General features: G+C 38.2%; 3 protein-coding genes across 8 annotated transcripts in view; 2 read left to right on the top strand and 1 right to left on the bottom strand.

Annotated features, from left to right (window-relative positions):
* Positions 1-3,018, top strand: part of LOC122079608 — a 12,780-nt gene extending 9,762 nt beyond the window's left edge. The window contains exons 4-5 of one of the 2 annotated variants that reach the window (XR_006140472.1): positions 1,996-2,348; positions 2,566-3,018. Coding sequence is in view for 1 of the 2 variants with exons in the window: in XM_042646217.1 (XP_042502151.1) it covers positions 1,996-2,061 (66 nt within the window). In the remaining variant the exon portion in view is untranslated. Of the gene's footprint in view, positions 1-1,995; positions 2,500-2,565 lie in introns of those variants that run through there. The other variant, XM_042646217.1, reaches the window with a different exon arrangement.
* LOC122079606 (probable myosin-binding protein 5) overlaps positions 1-10,154 on the top strand; it is an 11,987-nt gene extending 1,833 nt beyond the window's left edge. For 2 of the 5 annotated variants that reach the window (XM_042646214.1, XM_042646211.1), the window contains exons 3-5: positions 6,116-6,840; positions 6,916-7,151; positions 9,773-10,154. In XM_042646214.1, the coding sequence (XP_042502148.1) occupies positions 6,116-6,840; positions 6,916-7,124 (934 nt within the window). In that variant the 3' untranslated portion in view covers positions 7,125-7,151; positions 9,773-10,154. Of the gene's footprint in view, positions 1-4,892; positions 5,894-5,979; positions 6,841-6,915; positions 7,152-7,276; positions 8,297-9,772 lie in introns of those variants that run through there. The other 3 variants (XM_042646213.1, XM_042646210.1, XM_042646212.1) reach the window with 3 other exon arrangements.
* A 5,488-nt stretch (positions 10,155-15,642) lies between these two features.
* Positions 15,643-17,296, bottom strand: part of LOC122079530 (serine/threonine-protein phosphatase PP2A catalytic subunit-like) — a 12,398-nt gene continuing 10,744 nt past the window's right edge. Inside the window, exons 6-7 of the mRNA XM_042646068.1 lie at positions 16,248-16,439; positions 15,643-16,076 (exon numbers count right to left, since the gene is read on the bottom strand). Coding sequence (XP_042502002.1) covers positions 15,903-16,076; positions 16,248-16,439 — 366 coding nt within the window. The 3' untranslated portion in view covers positions 15,643-15,902. The remainder of the gene's footprint in view (positions 16,077-16,247; positions 16,440-17,296) is intronic.

The raw sequence follows: 17,296 nt of genomic DNA, 5'->3' as shown, positions 1-17,296 counted from the left end.
AAAAAAAAAAGTGGGGGAGGGATATCATCTTCAACCTCTAGCCAAAGCAAACCAGAAAAACTGTGCAAAGGGGGGCTTCAAACCAGATGCTAGAACTCCTTAATGAGAGTCTCAATCGATCCAGGGCTTTGGGAGGAGTTTGTGAACTATTAACCCTACTGATTCCATGTGATAATTAGTCAAACCAGAAACCTAAGGGATGAATAAAATTTCCTAAAATAAATGTAGATGGTAAGAATGGGTTCAAGGAGGGATTCAACCTTAGTTCTTATGTGAAGGTCTCCTAGGGACTAGGATCTGGGGTTGAAGTTGCTCAAGACAGAGGAACTACAATCAGAATCTTAAGAGATAAGGAATAGGAATGAGAGATCCACTATTGGATATTGGGATGCTAATTGTATGAACAGAACAGGGAAATAACAGTCAACACTCAATAGCCAATTCTAAGTAGAGTGTCTAGGCGGTTTTAGTCCACGAGTTGCGTACCACTGCAAATGCCGTAGTTGCTCCTCAGAATGCAACACATATGAGTCTGATGACAAGTTTTGAGCCTAGTTGTTTTGGTAGCCCATCACTGCCCATCTATAATATGCATCATCAACGTCAGCTAGGTATCCTAGCCTAGGGAAATGGCTCAGTCATAGTGATAAGATGTGGATGTAGCACACAAGGTTGGGATGGATACCCATAGATATTGTCAACAAAAGATGACCCCCCTGAATTACCCTCCTATCCAAATGAAGTAGAAGATCCACCATACTGTCTATACCGACTGCCATATCCAAATGAACCAGTGCTCTTGAAGGATGGAACATAAGGTTTGGGGAAGATGAGATTTACCTTTTTGGTTCAAGTTCATTTTCTTAGATAGATTTGCTACGAATGTGCAAGATCCAAGCTTAGAATGAAGATTTGATGGCACAAGGGCAAAATCTTGAGTGTTTTCCCAAGTTCCCCACTTCATAGAGAAGAAATAGGGTAGAGGGTTGAAATTTTGAAATAAGAAAGTTTGGTTTCCCATTTAAGAAGGTTTTATAAAGGCTGACCCATTGGTCCACTCGAAAATTCTCGAAATGTGGGAATTTTGATTGATACTGGTCGAAACCAGTGACTTTTAAAAGCCACATGGTATTTGGTATCGGAGTCCTAGGATACAGTGGAAATGTGAAAAATTTCGATGGTATCGGTGGAAACCTTGAACCATGATTTCTAGTACCCTCCTGAACCACAACCAAACTTGGACCCGGTCCTTGGTCGGGACTCTCAAATAGGTTCGGCCCGATCCAAGGAAGTGAGTTATCACTTCATGTACGTATTACTTCCCTATGTAGAAATTAAAATCTATATGCATCTTTTTTTCTTATCTTTTGCATCCAAATTCACTGCCCATGATGCTAGGGCAGCAGTGATTTTCATATTTTCTGTTCGATGCTCATGATGCCAATCTGTGGAAACTCTTCAGTATCTATAACTTTAATGATCAATTTTCATTCACTAAATCCTGAATGATTTTGTGGTTTTGTTTCAGAAGTACATCATGGCTTATCCAACTTCTAATGTTTTATTTAGTTGTGTGGCACTGCTAATTAAAATAAGCCTATGGTTGTACTAGGATCCGGATGAAAGTATATGAATTTTGGTTTTTTATCAACACATCTTGCTTCTCTTACTGGATTTGTCCCTATAGATCATGTGGAATATGTGCACACCTAGTCAATCTGGCAAATACCAAATGCTGGCCTTCAAAATTATGTCAATTTCCATATTTACAATCATTTGTATGACTTCTGACATTAGCGAGTATATACTCCCATCCCACAATAACTGTCCTCTTTTAAGAAGTCTTCAGTTTTAAGGAGGGTTAAAGCATTACTTCATTTCTCAAGATTGTCCTTCCATTTTAATTTAATCTCTTTCCAAGTATTAAATAAATATGATGATCAATGCAAGGGGGACAAAATAATGAACTTCACAATAATCTGCTTAATATGTTAGATGGACGAAAAATTTGGGATAGCTAAAGTGAGGAGAATGACTCTCGCTGCGGGACAGAGGGAGTAGTACCTTGAATCACTTAATTTTGTATATCTCTTCAGTTGGGTCTTGACTGCTTCTATTATGTCTTCTCTCCAGGGGATTATGTTTTGTTTGTTGCTTGTTAGTGGTTCATTTGCATACTTCAGACGAAAACGGACTGCTGCCTTGTCTGGTGCTGCACCAGTAAGATTACAAACCAACACCAGATTCTAAGTCAGTGGAGCTGATCTTTCCATATCCTCTTGCAAAGCCATATGTTGTGCAGAATTTACAAGGGAATGATGTGGAGAGCATTATTAAGGAAGAAGCTGGTACCATGTGTAGCCCTTTTAGTTTTCTTTATCCATTTCAATATATCTTCACTGTTTTGGTACTGAACTTTTTCTTCTTTTGATTTTTTTTGTGCTATCATTTTTGCATATTTGGAGTTATTGCTTTAAGAAAAGCATATATTTATGTTGATGTTCTTTGTCTAAGCTAACGATCAGAAGTATGTGGCTGAAGTGATCTATGGTCTTGTTATGGTAGCTCTCAAACGGCTGAGGCACTACTACAGGGCAAACACAGAACTCATAATGGCCCAGAATTTAATCCCGTAACTGAGCCCCAAAGTGTTTCAGTCAACAGGAACAACTGTTAGCCTGTTACTGTAGGCAATACCCTAGTGAGACTTGAGAGATCCACCAGGTTCTACATGGAGGTGGAAAGATCCAGGTCGAGAAGGGGGCTGGTGTGATGAACAATACGTTTTTGAAGTTTGGTGCTGCTTGTAAGGAGGAACTCTTTTGTTACTATACAGGCAGCATGCAGCACTGATAGGGCAATAAATTAGAATTCATCAACTATGGAGTAAATTACTTTTTTTTCCCCCTCTTTGACAGTTATTTGTGAAGTAGAACATTAGAGATATAATGAGATGTCATTGTAGTTCCCTCTCATGTGAGACATTTTCTTCTTTTTGACAATTTATTTTTCTGGATCTCTCTATCTTGGTACCATGCTAGTGTCAAAATGTGAAAAGAAAAATATTTGGAATATTGTCCTTAATTGTGTCTGCTTAAAACTAGGACTGTGTAAGCCACTCCTTCTCTCCCAGGCTACCTGGACTGTGTTAATTAAATCTGTGCTCAATTCTATTCCGAAATAATTTGGCTGCTATCCGGGTTGCAGCTACTTGGCTACAATCACTATTGGTCGTCAAAAAAGATGAAATCTTTCACCTTCCCCTTTTGGGTTTGTAAATACCTTTCTAGGTTTTAATATTTTCAAAAATACCCTTCTAGATTCTATTTCTTTGACTGCCAGCAGGGATTGCATATTGGATGTCAAATTTCCAGGACTTGAATCCTCTGTGGCGCAACATGGCGTTTGGCGTAGATCCAACGCTCAAAAACTCCTTGGATTGCGTACAACCGCCTTGGGTTCCGTGCTTGAGTGTTTTTGGCCATTGGATGCCCGCCAAACTCGCCATAGAGGAATTCAATCCAAATTTGCAACCTGTGTGTGTAACCGGCATGGATTAATATTAGTGCTTGGCTTTTGAAAATTCGGATTCACATTTTAAATGTTTGTTTATGGAAAGTTTTGATTGTGGCTTTGAGACTAGTTCGATGGTTCGCTGGAAATCTTGAAGCCATCGATCGGCCTGCATATGAATTGCATAATCAGAATGATGGTAGAGAGCGCTTAGGGCTTCCTTCGCTGTGTTCTGGAGCTCCATGCTTGACAGGATCATGTCTCCTAACTTACAAAGAAGCTGCAGCCATCAGCCCTCCGCCAATTTTCTATTGCCCCGTCCCCCTCTTTTTTCAGTCTCGTGGATTGTTTTGAATTTTCTGAGAACTGACTACCCCACTCCTCACAAAAGGTGGAAGTTCCACCCCGATATATGTTTGGCACTATCATGGCCATTCGGTTATGGCACGTGGATTGATACGTGAGTCAAATATGCTCTAAACTGAACATACATATTTAAAATCAAACCAAACCATTTAAAAAACCATTTATGTCTACATTACCTATTCTTTTATATTTGTTTCATCTCAAGTTTCAGAGTAAAAAAGAAAAAAACAAGATTGAAACCATTTAAGAACCATTAACAAACCGTTCAAAGAGCATTTATGAACTTATTATCTCAAACTAGTAATAAACTGAGTCGATTTTTAGTTTTTTTGAACCTATTACCTCAAAGTGGTAACAAAACCGAGACTGAAATCATTTAAACCCATGAAACCAAATCATTTACAGACCGAAAAATCAAAACCGTTTGATAAATGAATTTGGTTTCACATACCAAAACTGTTTAATAGATTATTTGATTTGGGATTCTATCTATTGCATTCTAACCTGAATTCCTGAACCAAATCAAATCATTTAAACGGAAACCATGCCTTTTAACACCGTTGCCCAAATTTTTTCGGGGCAAAACAAACGATAGTTTTGGGAGTTGGGAACTTGGAATTAGCTAGTCTTTGTTTATATTTGTGCCTGGTTGTGTGGCCCTTGTACCATGATGGTCAATGAGAGTTTGTGAATGGGCATAAACAAGTGGGAACTTTTTGATTTCATAGGGGTAATACGGTAATTTGGGGGACAAATGTATGTGGCGCAGGGGCCACGCGACAGACAGCTTTATTTTTCCGCTTATCTATTTCGTTGGTTTATTTCTTGTGGTCGGCTGGTCGGGTGGTCGGGGGGAGCCCACGATCGACCGTTTTTTCAGGTACTTTCCGCCAAGGAGCCAGCAAACTCCACTGTGACACGTCGGATTCTGACAACCAAACGACAATCAAACCAAGTTATCGGATTATAACTTCTCCTTCTTCTTCCCTCACCCTCTCTCTTTTCCTCGGTTCCTTTCACTTTCCCCCCCTTTCCCCTTTCCCCTGCGTAGAGAGATCATGATCTCGGTTCGGTTATTCGCGCCAAGATCATGATCTTCATTCTTAATTTTCTTCTTCTTTGAATCTGTACAATCTATCTACTTCTTTGAATATTAATCTCATTTTTTTATTTTCTGCAATCTCAAAATCTCTGGTTTCCATTTTGATTCTTGGATTTATAGTTCTTTATCTGAATCAAATCATGTTGAAGAGACCATTGAAGCCATTTATTGAACAAAAGCTCGGGAAAATTCCGTGCTTTTTGATTCACACTCTTCTTGAATGGGTTTTGATAATTATGCTTTTTGTTGATGGTTTGATTGCTTTTGCTTGTAATGAATTTGCCCGTTTCTTTGAACTGAGAATCCCATGTTTGTTCTGCACAAGGATTGATCATGTTATGGTTCACAGGGATCCTGATTTTTATTACAATGATTCTATATGTGAAACCCATAGGAAGGATGTGTCCTCCCTTGCTTATTGTCATGTTCATCAGAAATTAGCTGATATCCGTCGAATGTGTGAAGGTTGTCTTCTTTCTTTCGCAACGGAGGATAAGTCTGATTCTGATACTTATAGATCTCTGGTTGGGATCTTGGGTAAAGATCTTGAATGTTCTGTTGAAGAAGATCATAAAATTCATTTGAGATTGCCAGCTGGAGGGAAGATGGATATTTTACAGTTTGAGAAGAGCAACATTCATAGGTGTTCTTGTTGTGGGGAAGCATTAAGGATTAGGGCTTCATTTCCCCAGGGACTGGTTCAGAATGTGTCATCAAATGAAATCCATTTCCCCCAAGCTCCTGCACCATCTCCCAGAGGCTTATTAGTCAAGCCAAAATTAGAGGAAAGATCAAGAGGTTCTGACACATTGCCTCACATTCCATATACTGAGCTCAAAATCTCATCCGATAGCGAATCAGAGATTCCAGAGGATGAAGATGGATCAACTTCATTAACTTCAGAGAATCAATGTGAGTTTATTATGGGTTGCAATTGTTCGATGCACAATAACTACTTTTCATTTTTTTATCCATTTTGTGGTTTAAATTTTATGTAGCAGGTAGAGAAGATGTCCATGCTGCTACTGTGCCATTACTGGTGGAATTGAATGACGATGCTTGCAAGACGCCTACGTTCAAAGGAAGCAGGTTATCCGCAGTCACCATAGCAGAATCTGCAACCATAAGCCCTAGGTGGCTTCATAAGCATCCCAAGAGGTTAGCTATTGAAAAACCAGAAACGGAGTTTGTCGAAGAAAGCACTACAACTGAAGTAGATGCTGAAACCATTCTGCATCGTTTGAAGAGACAAGTTCGACTGGACCGTAAGTCTTTGATTACTTTGTATATGGAACTGGATGAAGAAAGAAATGCTTCTGCCATTGCTGCAAACCAGGCAATGGCCATGATCACCAGGTTGCAGGCAGAAAAGGCAGCTGTGCAGATGGAGGCCTTGCAATATCAGAGAATGATGGAGGAGCAAGCGGAGTATGATCAGGAGGCCTTGCAAGATATCAAGGATCTTCTTATCAAAAGAGAGGAAGAAATTAAGGTTTTGGAGGCAGAGTTAGAGACTTACAGGGAAAAGTCTGTACTTGTTGGTGATGCTGATGAAGATTACCATCAATTGAAGTCCGCATCTGAATCATCTGTTAGTGCACATTGTGAATGTGGTAGCCCTCCTGATATAATTGATGTAGAAGAGGGGAATGGGGAGCATGAGCATAATTCTGATGGGCCACCGCTAGGATCAAATGGACGGAAAATTCTTGAAGAGCCATTGTTAGATATTGAAGATGAGAAGTTATATCTTTTGGATCAGTTGAAAATGTTGGAGAAGAGGATTCACCTATCTACGAATGATGGGGATAACTTGCTTCCTAGCTCTTACATAAATAATCTCAATGAGGAAGACAAAGGTAGCAACTTGAAGTTTTCTCATTGCTCTGTTCCCTAAAAGCATAATAGGATCAAATGAATTTCTGTCATTGCAGGAGAAAAGAGTAGCGACACTATAACAGAAGAAATATCTCGTCTCAGTGAGAAGTTGGAAGCCCTCGAGGCAGATAGGGAATTCTTAAAGCATGCTGTTCAGTCACTTAGAAAAGGTGGTGAAGGAACCCAACTTTTGAGAGAGATAGCTCTACATCTTCGGGAGCTTCGGTGTGCAGAGAAGATGCCCATGGATGGTATTGCTGCTTGAGCTTGTTCCTATCATGTCATTTTGATGGTAAGCACTTTCCTGAGTGCCTTTTTCCTCTTCATTTCGCATTTTACATCTTCTGGACTAGCTAAAGGAAAAGAAATAAAAACTGTAAGCAACTCTACTGATAGGAACTCCTCTCACTCACTTAGCCAATGGGAGAACCCTCTCCACCCCAGCAAGGGAAAAGAAAAGACCTATTCAAAGATTTCTAATCCTTTTCAAGCTACTTGGTCAGCTATGTGAATCCTCTCTTCCATCCACGCAATGGTCAGAAAGTGAATTTTTAAGATCCAATGCCCTCTCCACCCCCCTTTTTCTTGACTGCTTGGCGGCTAACCTGATCCACCCAACCTCTTCCTTTGAGCATTCTTGGGACCAGCAGTGCAAAATCATTGCCCAAGTAAAATGAAAGAACAAAAAGAAAAACATGAATAAGGGTACAAGTGAATCAAGATAACGATCAGATCCCTTTTGTCTATGGGGAACATCATGAATAACTTTGCAGGAGATGAGTACTTGAAAAGACAAATGAATGCTACCATTTTAGTGGATGATAGTTCCTGGAAGCCTGCTAAATTTCCTTCGGGCTGGTGAAGTGGTTTTGGCAGTGAATCAATTACACTTTTCTCAGATTTTCCATCAGCATTTGGTTTATGGTTCTGTTTAGGCACTCCTTCCTAATGTTTTGTGATTTATTCAATTCATATGAAAAATAGTTCTCATCTCTTGTATCGACGTATAATCTTGAGAATTAATGGAAGATAGTAGAGAGAAGTGAAGAGATTTTTAACAAAGAAGAACAAATTTTGAAATTCATATTCTAAAAGTAAATAATACCTCACAATTGAAACACCAGAAATTGATTCAATCTTCTTTCTCGATTGAATCATGCTGCCTTAAAACCGTTTGATCGATTTTTAGATGATAATATTTCATAATGAAAGTGTAACATGAACGGAGTTCCAGTTGAAATCAAATGCTGATATCTAATTTTATTGAAGCATCATAACTGTAGTTGGACATGCACATGTCAAAATTATCATATGCAATATGTTTCATCTTTGAGAAGGCTTGGGGAATCCAAGAGTCAGGAGACTCTTTAAGATAAAAGAACATGGAATACATGCATGAATAGTCAATCTAACAATTTATGATCCATCAGTTCTGAAGTGAAGATTCCTTGGGCAGGGTACTTCCATTCACTAGAAATACAGCAGGGAAATATACTTGGTAGTCAAAGATTTCCACTGGATAAATCATTAAGATGTCATTTAATCATCATCTAGGTGCTTTTTAATCCATTTTCAGTTCTGCTTGTCCAGTTATATATATATATATATATATATATTTTTCATTTAATGCAGCCCATTTTATAGAAAATAAAAGAAAATAAAAGGGGGGGGGGGGGAAAGAGACAGTGGACAATCATGCATTCTTGAATTTTAAGCCAAGATGAGTTGTCATTCATGGCTATTATCTACTTCTGATCCATTTACTAATGAGTACTGCAAACACAAGGCAGCTAAAGTACAGCTTGCATTGTTCATGTCTTCATTGCAGCTAAATAAACTATAACATTAATGCTCTATGTGCGATACACTTCCGAAGAGCCCTGCATGTTTACTACAAATTTTCAGGTGGATTGAAGTGTACATATCCTTGCTGTATTAATGAACCGATGATATTCCCATCAATACTGTGATATGAAATCTTGGTCTCAAGTATAAAAGTTTACCTTTTCTCTCTCTCTCTCTCTCTCTCTCTCTATATATATATATATATAATTTGTATTACTTCTGCTTGCACAAACATCATGCATGTGAAATAATTTGCTTCCTTGAAATGGACCAAGATATGGTTTAGGGCCACTCTGATGCTCCTCGGAAAACATAACCAATTGATCTGGGATATGTCAAGCTCCTTATATGTTCACCCCATTTGATTTTATATTTTTTCCCCTATTTTTTTCTTCATGGATATATATTTCAGCTGATACTTCTGTTTTACCCTTTGCCTGTGGCACTTGAATTTTATTTTTTGGGGAAGTTTAAAATTATATAGGAGTCCATCCTTTGTATGTGACTAGCTACTTCCTTCCCTAGAAAACCAAGAACTTGATTTTCTTTTCCGTTGTAATTTTCCATTGTTCAGATGTACATAAATTCTTCCCATGCTAGAAAGAAGAGAAATACAATCTTTCTTTTCGAGCTTCTTTTAAAACCAATTCTTTCTTCTGGTACCTCTTTGAGAGCTTTCTCTTAATAATGCACATCTGATTGCAAATTTGCAAAAAATAACAAATCTCAGGAGCTTCAAACACTTTTCCTTCAGAAACTCTGGAAGTGCAGTGCTACTCTAGGGCCAAGGTGATTCTCCAGTTACCCATTAAATGGTGCACCTCCTTATATTCATAACTCATGTACAGCTATCCCATTAGAATTTCCCCCAAAGCAGACTCCAAACCCTTTCCGTGACTAAGTAGTTTTATCTTGTTAATTAGATCACCTCATCCTTTCTTTGGAAATTTATTCTCTAATTTATATCTCACATTTACCACCCTTAGGTCCAAGAAAATACTTTTTAATCCTAATTTATTGTGTTTATGAATGTCAATTTTCACTTCATTAAAATCCCTCTTTGTACAGGTTAACAAAGAATGGGAAGTATCGGCAATCACTAATACCTCTCCTGAGAATTTTCTGCCAAGCTAACAACTGAGCACTCTGTGTTTATGTAAAGTGGGAAAAACATTTCAATTTGGGATGAGAACAAAACAATGAATGTCATGGATCAAGGCATCAAAAGTTTCCTTGCCTTTCCCTCATTCCACCAATTTCAACTGCTATCCAACTTGCTTGGTGTTAGTTGTTATTAAGATTCATAGGGTATAGCTGCCAATGTCGGGGTAATGTGAGAGGTAGATGGAGCTTTGTATCAGAGGAGCAACCTGATTCCTGGTGAACCCGGAAAATCTTAAAATCCTCCAAAATACTGTGAAGATAAATTGATATTCTTTTTTGTACTAAAGTAATGTTTGTGTTATTTATTGTTTATATTTTGAAATGTACCTTGTTATGAAACTTAGGTACTGAGTATTTGTGGGATCCATCATTATCAAAACATCATCTTGGATCACTTGCAATTCACGCAAGCTGGTGGTAATAGTCTGGGAACATAACAATACCTTAGACACCACAGGTGCTCAGAAAATGAAAGGTTGCCTTAAGGTAGATATCAAGAAACTAAAGGTTGAGTTGAAAATTGAAAATCAAAGATTTCAATGAAGAAAAACTTTGTGTTGAAATGAAAAGTCTACAAAAAGCATACAAGTAGCATTCAAGATCTACCAATATAAGTAGATGGAACACCTTAAAAACATGTAAACTGGATATCAGAAATGGGAAGTTTCCCTTTTGGGGGTAGCAACTTAGTGATGGAATTTGGTGAAAACCACAATTGAGTTAACAAAGTTTAGCTTGTCATAATGGAGGCTTTCTTGCAAGGGCATAAGCTCTTGACTTTTAAATGAAATTCTATTCACTTTCATTCTAGAGAAAGTTCGTGATCGGTGTGAAAGGCAACCATGGCAAAGGCAGCTATCCATTCATTTTCCTGAAATGGAAGAAATCCACTCCCAAATTGCAGACAACATTCTTTCAAATGATCTGGAACTCTCTGCCGACACAGAAATAGATGCCAAAAGCCTAAGTGAATTGCTGCAGGAGATTGAGAAGAACAAGAGGCTTCTGCAGCCCATCATAAGAAGACAGCTTACGGATTAGTTGCTGCTCGGTTGAAAGCTATGGGACTCTGAAAGATGGAAACAGGGGAGTTGGACAGTGACTCCATTACTATCAGTCAACTCTTTCCAGAAAATGAAATATTGTTAGGCCTTTAATTATCACTTTTATCATAGGATTATGGACAAAATGTAAAGGCTGAAACTAAAAATGTGAGCACTTCGTATAGAGGAAGTGATGCTGGTAGTCAAGGAGGACAACATAACCTGATCAACCTTTACGCCAATCTTCTCATTGTGGGAAGTCCAATCACACAGCTATTAAACTGAGTGGGCATAGAAGTTAGCCAAGTCAGCAGTGACGTGGTGTCTTATAGTGACACCAACTCTATCTCTACATCTGGAGCTGGTTCATTAGATTCTGTGTCTCGAGATAACTAAAAATAAAAATTTCAAAACTGTAAAATTGAAACCTATACAGGATGAAAAAAAAACATACAATTAGAATGCAATGATAAACGTGGTTTGGCGAGACGAATACGCCACGATGAGATGATAGCATCTTCATTAGCAATGGAGGAAAGGGTTACAAGCTATCTTCTTCACTCCTCTTTGTCTACCAGGAATTATCCATAACCGGAACAAACCCCTAAAGGGGAATAAAAAAGAGATCCAATTTTATAAATGAGGTATCCCTGAGGCGATAGTGAACGGGCATCAGTTCATCGTGCCTCATCAACACCATCATAATTGTCATGGCACCAAGGTGAACCAAGGCGGTGGAAGGTTGTCCAAGCGCTTAGTTGAAAAGGCACCCACCTTAAGGCGAACAAGGCAAACAAGTGTTATTTTTTATTTTTCCTATTTTGTAACATTAATTAGTAAGCTATATATACCTTGTATCATAAAAAATCAAGATTAAGGAACATCAAGTCATTAAAAATTAACATTTAGCCATATTAAATCATAAAAAAATAACATTAAGTCATATTCAGTTATAAAAAAATCAAAATTTAGAGAAATGCTATTGTTCTATAATAAGTTTGACTAGTCAAATGATTTTATTTTTTCATGACACTTTTTGTATTAGTTATAATATAAAACCAGCTTTCCAACAAGTCTAAGATTACCTAAATCTAAGTTGTAATGACAAAGTTATGCTTCGGTCAAACTTATTTTTAAGTGTGCGAATACTCTTAAAATCGCATGAATGAAAATAATTTTATGGATATCAAAACAGAAGATTATTTTACCGGACTTTTGGTTTTTAGCAATGTTTTAACATGATAGAATTTATAAAATTTTCATAATTGGGAAAAACCTCAACATTTAAAAGTTGAAAATCACCCCTATAACCAAAATCCAGTTTTTGTTCTTGGACTGGGGGTTGACTTTTTATCCTTTTGGAATTTGATTTTTAAATTATTTTTATTGGATTTAAATGGGGGGTATTTGCTTATTTATAAATAATATCTTAAGTAAATGAAATAACAAATATAAAAAATTTTACTTCACCGTGATATTTGGCATAAATAAGTGCCAAAACATAAGGCGGCATGCAGTGTAACAAGGCGACTGTCGCCTAGGCCCTAAACCGCCTGGACCCTTAGTCTTCACCTTGGTGATGCCTTGACAACTATGGGTCACATCGTACAATATGGGGGAGATATATCGGAAGAGAGGGGGTCACATCAGGACGCTCTCTTCCTTCATCGTGAAAGAAAACTTTCACCTTTTCTAAATTACTTTATGGGCTTTTAACAACCCTTCGAAGGTAACCCATAACCCAAATCACAGAATACAGGACATCAACCCTCAATATAATTTGGTGGAAACCTTTCAAGAGCCCTCAATGAACTACTCAATATCAATGAAAATTTTGGTGGCAAGCCTTTTAAGATCACTCTCTCGGCAGGGACCAATCTGCTGTCATTTTGGAATCGTCATTGTCTTGAAGAAATTAAACCTCTTGGCTCTTGGTTCACCTTAAATAATAAATCGAAACCACCTAATAATATTTTAGAACGCCTTGACTGCTGTCTAGGTTCTACTTCTTGGTTCTCCCTTTGGCTTGACTCGACCCTTTGTACCTTGCCTTCTATAGGATCAGACCATACCCACCCCTTCTCCTTGACTCTTTTCTGATTAGGAAATCCTACTGGAAACTCTACCATTTCCAGTTGCTTGGTTGAAACACCCTGAGTTCCATTCCTTTTGTTACTACCAAATGGCATTTATCTATAAATTAAACTTAATGGAATCTTGGTCTTCCTTAAGCAGTGAAATAAGAATGTCTTTGGCCATCTCCCAAACTAAAAAAGAATCCCATGTACCAATTTCACTACCTTGAACCCCTTGAACCCTCTGGCAGATTTTATTTTGCAAATCTCTAAATTAGAGGGCAAAATCAAAATGCCACTAGAGGCAGAAGAGATTTTTTGGTTGGTGGTATGGTGACCATTTTGTTTCTTCATTGTTGGGGGGAAATCAAACCCAATGTACTTAAGTTTGTAGCTAAGTTTTTTTACTCCATCTTTCTCCTTAATCTCCAAAACTCGGGGAGCTCAGTTGATGAGCAATGAACTTGGTTCGAGCCATAAACACCTTTTCCCTACAAGGTCAAAAAACACCCTACTCAATCATTTAGTAACCCTTGTACACCATCGTTTATTGGATCGAAATGCAACCTAATATCTCAAGCGGGTAGAATTATACTTATCAAACCGGTCCTTAATTCTATTTCCACTTATTTCATGTCAAGTTTTTTCTTTCCCAAGAATATCTGCAATCAGTTGGATATGGGCAAGTTGATTACTCAGATTTGCATCAATCAATGAAGAAGAATGAACCCCTCTTTCAAATGAAAATTCTCTGATTCTGGTTTGATTTAAAATAACTTTTATTTGGAGTTACAGATGACTGTGGCTGAGGCTCTAGAAGTGTGTCAACATTGGTGGATGAAGGAAGCACAAGACGATTTGGTTCTGACACTTGATGCAACATCCAAGAGGAAAAAGACATAATAATCATACCAAGTCGTGTCTATCACTAATCTGGTATGGGTTGCATAGGTCTGATGGGTGATTTTTTTGGAGAAGCAACCACAGCACTTGTATCCACTTGGGATAGATGTCGTTTGCCCTGATAGTTATGAACAAGCTCTGGGCGATCAGCGCTATGAAGAGGAGCTGGATCCCTATCATATCTGTCTAAGCTCAATTGCTTTACTAATATCGATAACAGATGTAGATTCTGTAAACCTGAGAGGGAAATAGACTGACACGTCTTATCCTGTAAGCCTGTAACTTCTCCAGTCGAATCTGGAGTCTGCGGACTCACTGGGCTTGAGCACTGATAGGCTCCATAATCTTAACCTCTTAAGTTTATATATTGATTTTATCACCAATCCAAGTTTTATCAAGCCTGAAAAACCCACATCCCTGTTACCTTCTCAATCATTTCCTATTTCCTGTGGCTCACAGGAAATAATATCATTTCTAAGAAGGCCCAACCCCTTCCCAAGATCAATGGGAAACCGATCTCCAGATTTTCCCTTGCCCAATGGAACCTCAAGATCCACAACCGGAACCCTTTGCCCCTACTAAACTAGAGTTCCATCTTAATCACCCCACATCAAATCACCCCAAGAAGCTGAAGCGAGAGGAATCCGGCAAGGTGTCTTAAGGGCTCTATCAGTGAGATTTGAAGCAATTTGGCCTTGGCATTGGCACAATTTATGTCATGCAATAAAAAAGGATAGATCTTTTATTACCATCGCTCACAACCTATCTCTTTAAGGCTAGAATTAACAAGTAAAATGACTTCTCTTTTTTTTTTTTCACACACAAGATTGATCATCCAACGAGATGCTGACACATGACATCCAACCACACGTCCGAATTCACGAGAAATTCAAATCACCATAGAATGCCAATGACGGACTCTACCCACCTGAAGGAGAGAGGCAAAACAATTCCCAAAGGAAGAGAAATAATCTCCACAGAAAGAAGAGACTTACGAGATATGATCCTCCAAAACCATCCCAAGTTCATCTAAAGCAGGACGTCTCTTAATAAGACTCGATCCTATAAAAGGGAACCATGGAGCTAGGCAGAGGTAAGTTCACTATCTCACTCACTATCGCTCTCACTACTGTTGCACAAGTTTAGTTTTTAACTTGGACGTTGAAAGACTAATCCTCGAGTCATCTTCGTGCCTCTACCTTCTGTGCTACTACAAGACCGACGTTCAATCTCCAAAAGATTCTCGGCGACAAGTAGAAAGTTCTATGACTCTTTATCACTAAAGATTTGGTTGATTTCCTTTTCCCTCAATTAATAAAAGTTTCTATTTTCCAACAAAAAACAACTGGCCTAGGATTCACAATGGTCATGCACAATCGAAGCTTCTACTCGATGAAACGCTGAAAATAGAACATTTTTTTTTTGGTAGATGAAAATAGAACATAATAGTTGTAGGGATGTGATTTTTCGTTTGTATAAGCTAGGGATGTGAAACTTCACCTCACGCATCCTTGCACAATCAACTTATTGATGCGCATGCCATTCCTCTCTACAATGCATCAACCTCTGTACTTGTAAAGGGCACAATTTCAGAAACATCACCATCAGCAAATCCTTGAACGATGTTTTTTCTACACCAAAACCTATATAGAAGTTTGTATTTCAGTTGTTGCTCACCTTTTTGACTACCTCCCAATGAAAATTGAATCTGGAAATGGCACGGATTCCAACAACTGAGCAACACATTAGGATGTACATACCAAGACAGAGACTAGGCAACTTGTTATTACTACTTCCCTTTTTTTCCCCCTTTTAAGAATACATAACAAATGCCCAGTAAGGCCTTTCAAGAGTTTCCCTAATTAAGCACGCTATGGCAGGACAACTCCAAACAAAAGAATGATGATGGTGATGATCTGTCTCTCTAGTTAACAAAACTCTTTGCTAGGACATATCTATAAAAACACAACAGGAAATATGAAGCATTACTGACAAGTGGCAAAGACAAGGAAATTACAAAAAATAATCTGGAGTCTTGCGTGTAGTGTCAGGTTCAATCTGTCTAGGGGCAGGATCAAATTGAAGGAAATTCTGATCCATGTTCTCCCCAATTTCAAGTATTGCAGCCATGTTTCCGCAGCGATAACAGTAATTCGGTGCACTGAATACTGTAACTACGTTCTTGTCCTGCAAAAGTTGAGGATAATGATAATTATGAACTTGTCTTGGAATTTCTCATTGGAAGCAAGTTTTGTGGATAGAATTTTAGCAGAATTGGGGCTCTAACAAAAAGTCCTGATATGACAAAGGATTGGGAAGTAAGCCCAACACAAGATCATAAGTTCAGTTTGTCTTCACCTGACACCAGTTATAACCTTCCATGACAAGCTGATGGGCTCTTGCAACAAGGCTGAGTCCGTTTGTGTGGTTGAACTGAGATGCAATGTCCTGTCCGAATGTGTAGCCAGCTCCTCGCGGAGAAATGCCCCATCCACACCGATCATCTGGATCAGACCATAAGAGATCGCACATGGGTCCCTCGTGTGGAACCTGATTCCCACAAGCAAGTCACAAACCCAAACAAATCATTAACACTGTACAGTATCTAAAACTAAGAAAAGAAAAATAACAGAATTTTAAATGCTACTTCAGCTAAAAAAAAAAGGCAATAGGATGCCAGAGCAGCGGGGAACCATACCCAACCCCTCCTCCCCTTCAAAATTTAAAATGTAAACAACATAATATTACTTCCTCTACTAGAAAATGAGTGAAAAAAAAAAAAACATACAAAAATATGGGGGCTTCTGGGCACAAAATGAGAATGACTTTCTCTGAGATAGTCATCTTCCATTATAATAAACTGCAAAGCTTTATTTTTCCCAACCCTCACCCCGTTCTCTCGTTTTCCTGGATGCTGTCAAATACAAGACTACCTATTCTAAGATTTTATCTTATTCACTAGAAGGAAAGAAAACTTCTTTCAGACCACTATCCTCGATTAAGATGGCATATCCCGTCTCAACACTACACTAAAAAACTCCCACAAAAAAAAAACAATGCATTATTTACAGCAGATTATTAAACTACATTCAAATATGAGGAGAGACCATGGCAAGAGCCTGGTCTTAACAGTCCTATCATCAGTAATTTATTACACTTTAAAAGACATAAATCTGGTTAGACAGTAGATGAAAATGGCAGATGAACATTGGATGAGTAAAAATTAGTGGATGAACAGCAGAAAAAATGAGCGACTTGTAACATCTATAACGCGAAATCAAGAGCTAGGAACACATGTATAAATTCATATCAATAACTATTTTAGAATGATAAAATCATGAGTAGCATGGCCAACGTTTTCAACACTAATAACCAAAATAGCAAGGCAAATTGGGGGGGGGGGGGGG

The sequence above is a fragment of the Macadamia integrifolia genome, chromosome 5 (assembly GCF_013358625.1).
Source record: "Macadamia integrifolia cultivar HAES 741 chromosome 5, SCU_Mint_v3, whole genome shotgun sequence".
NCBI classification, from domain to species: domain Eukaryota; kingdom Viridiplantae; phylum Streptophyta; class Magnoliopsida; order Proteales; family Proteaceae; genus Macadamia; species Macadamia integrifolia.
Note: the sequence above shows the minus strand (reverse complement) of the source record. Positions and strands in the feature narration are given on the sequence as shown.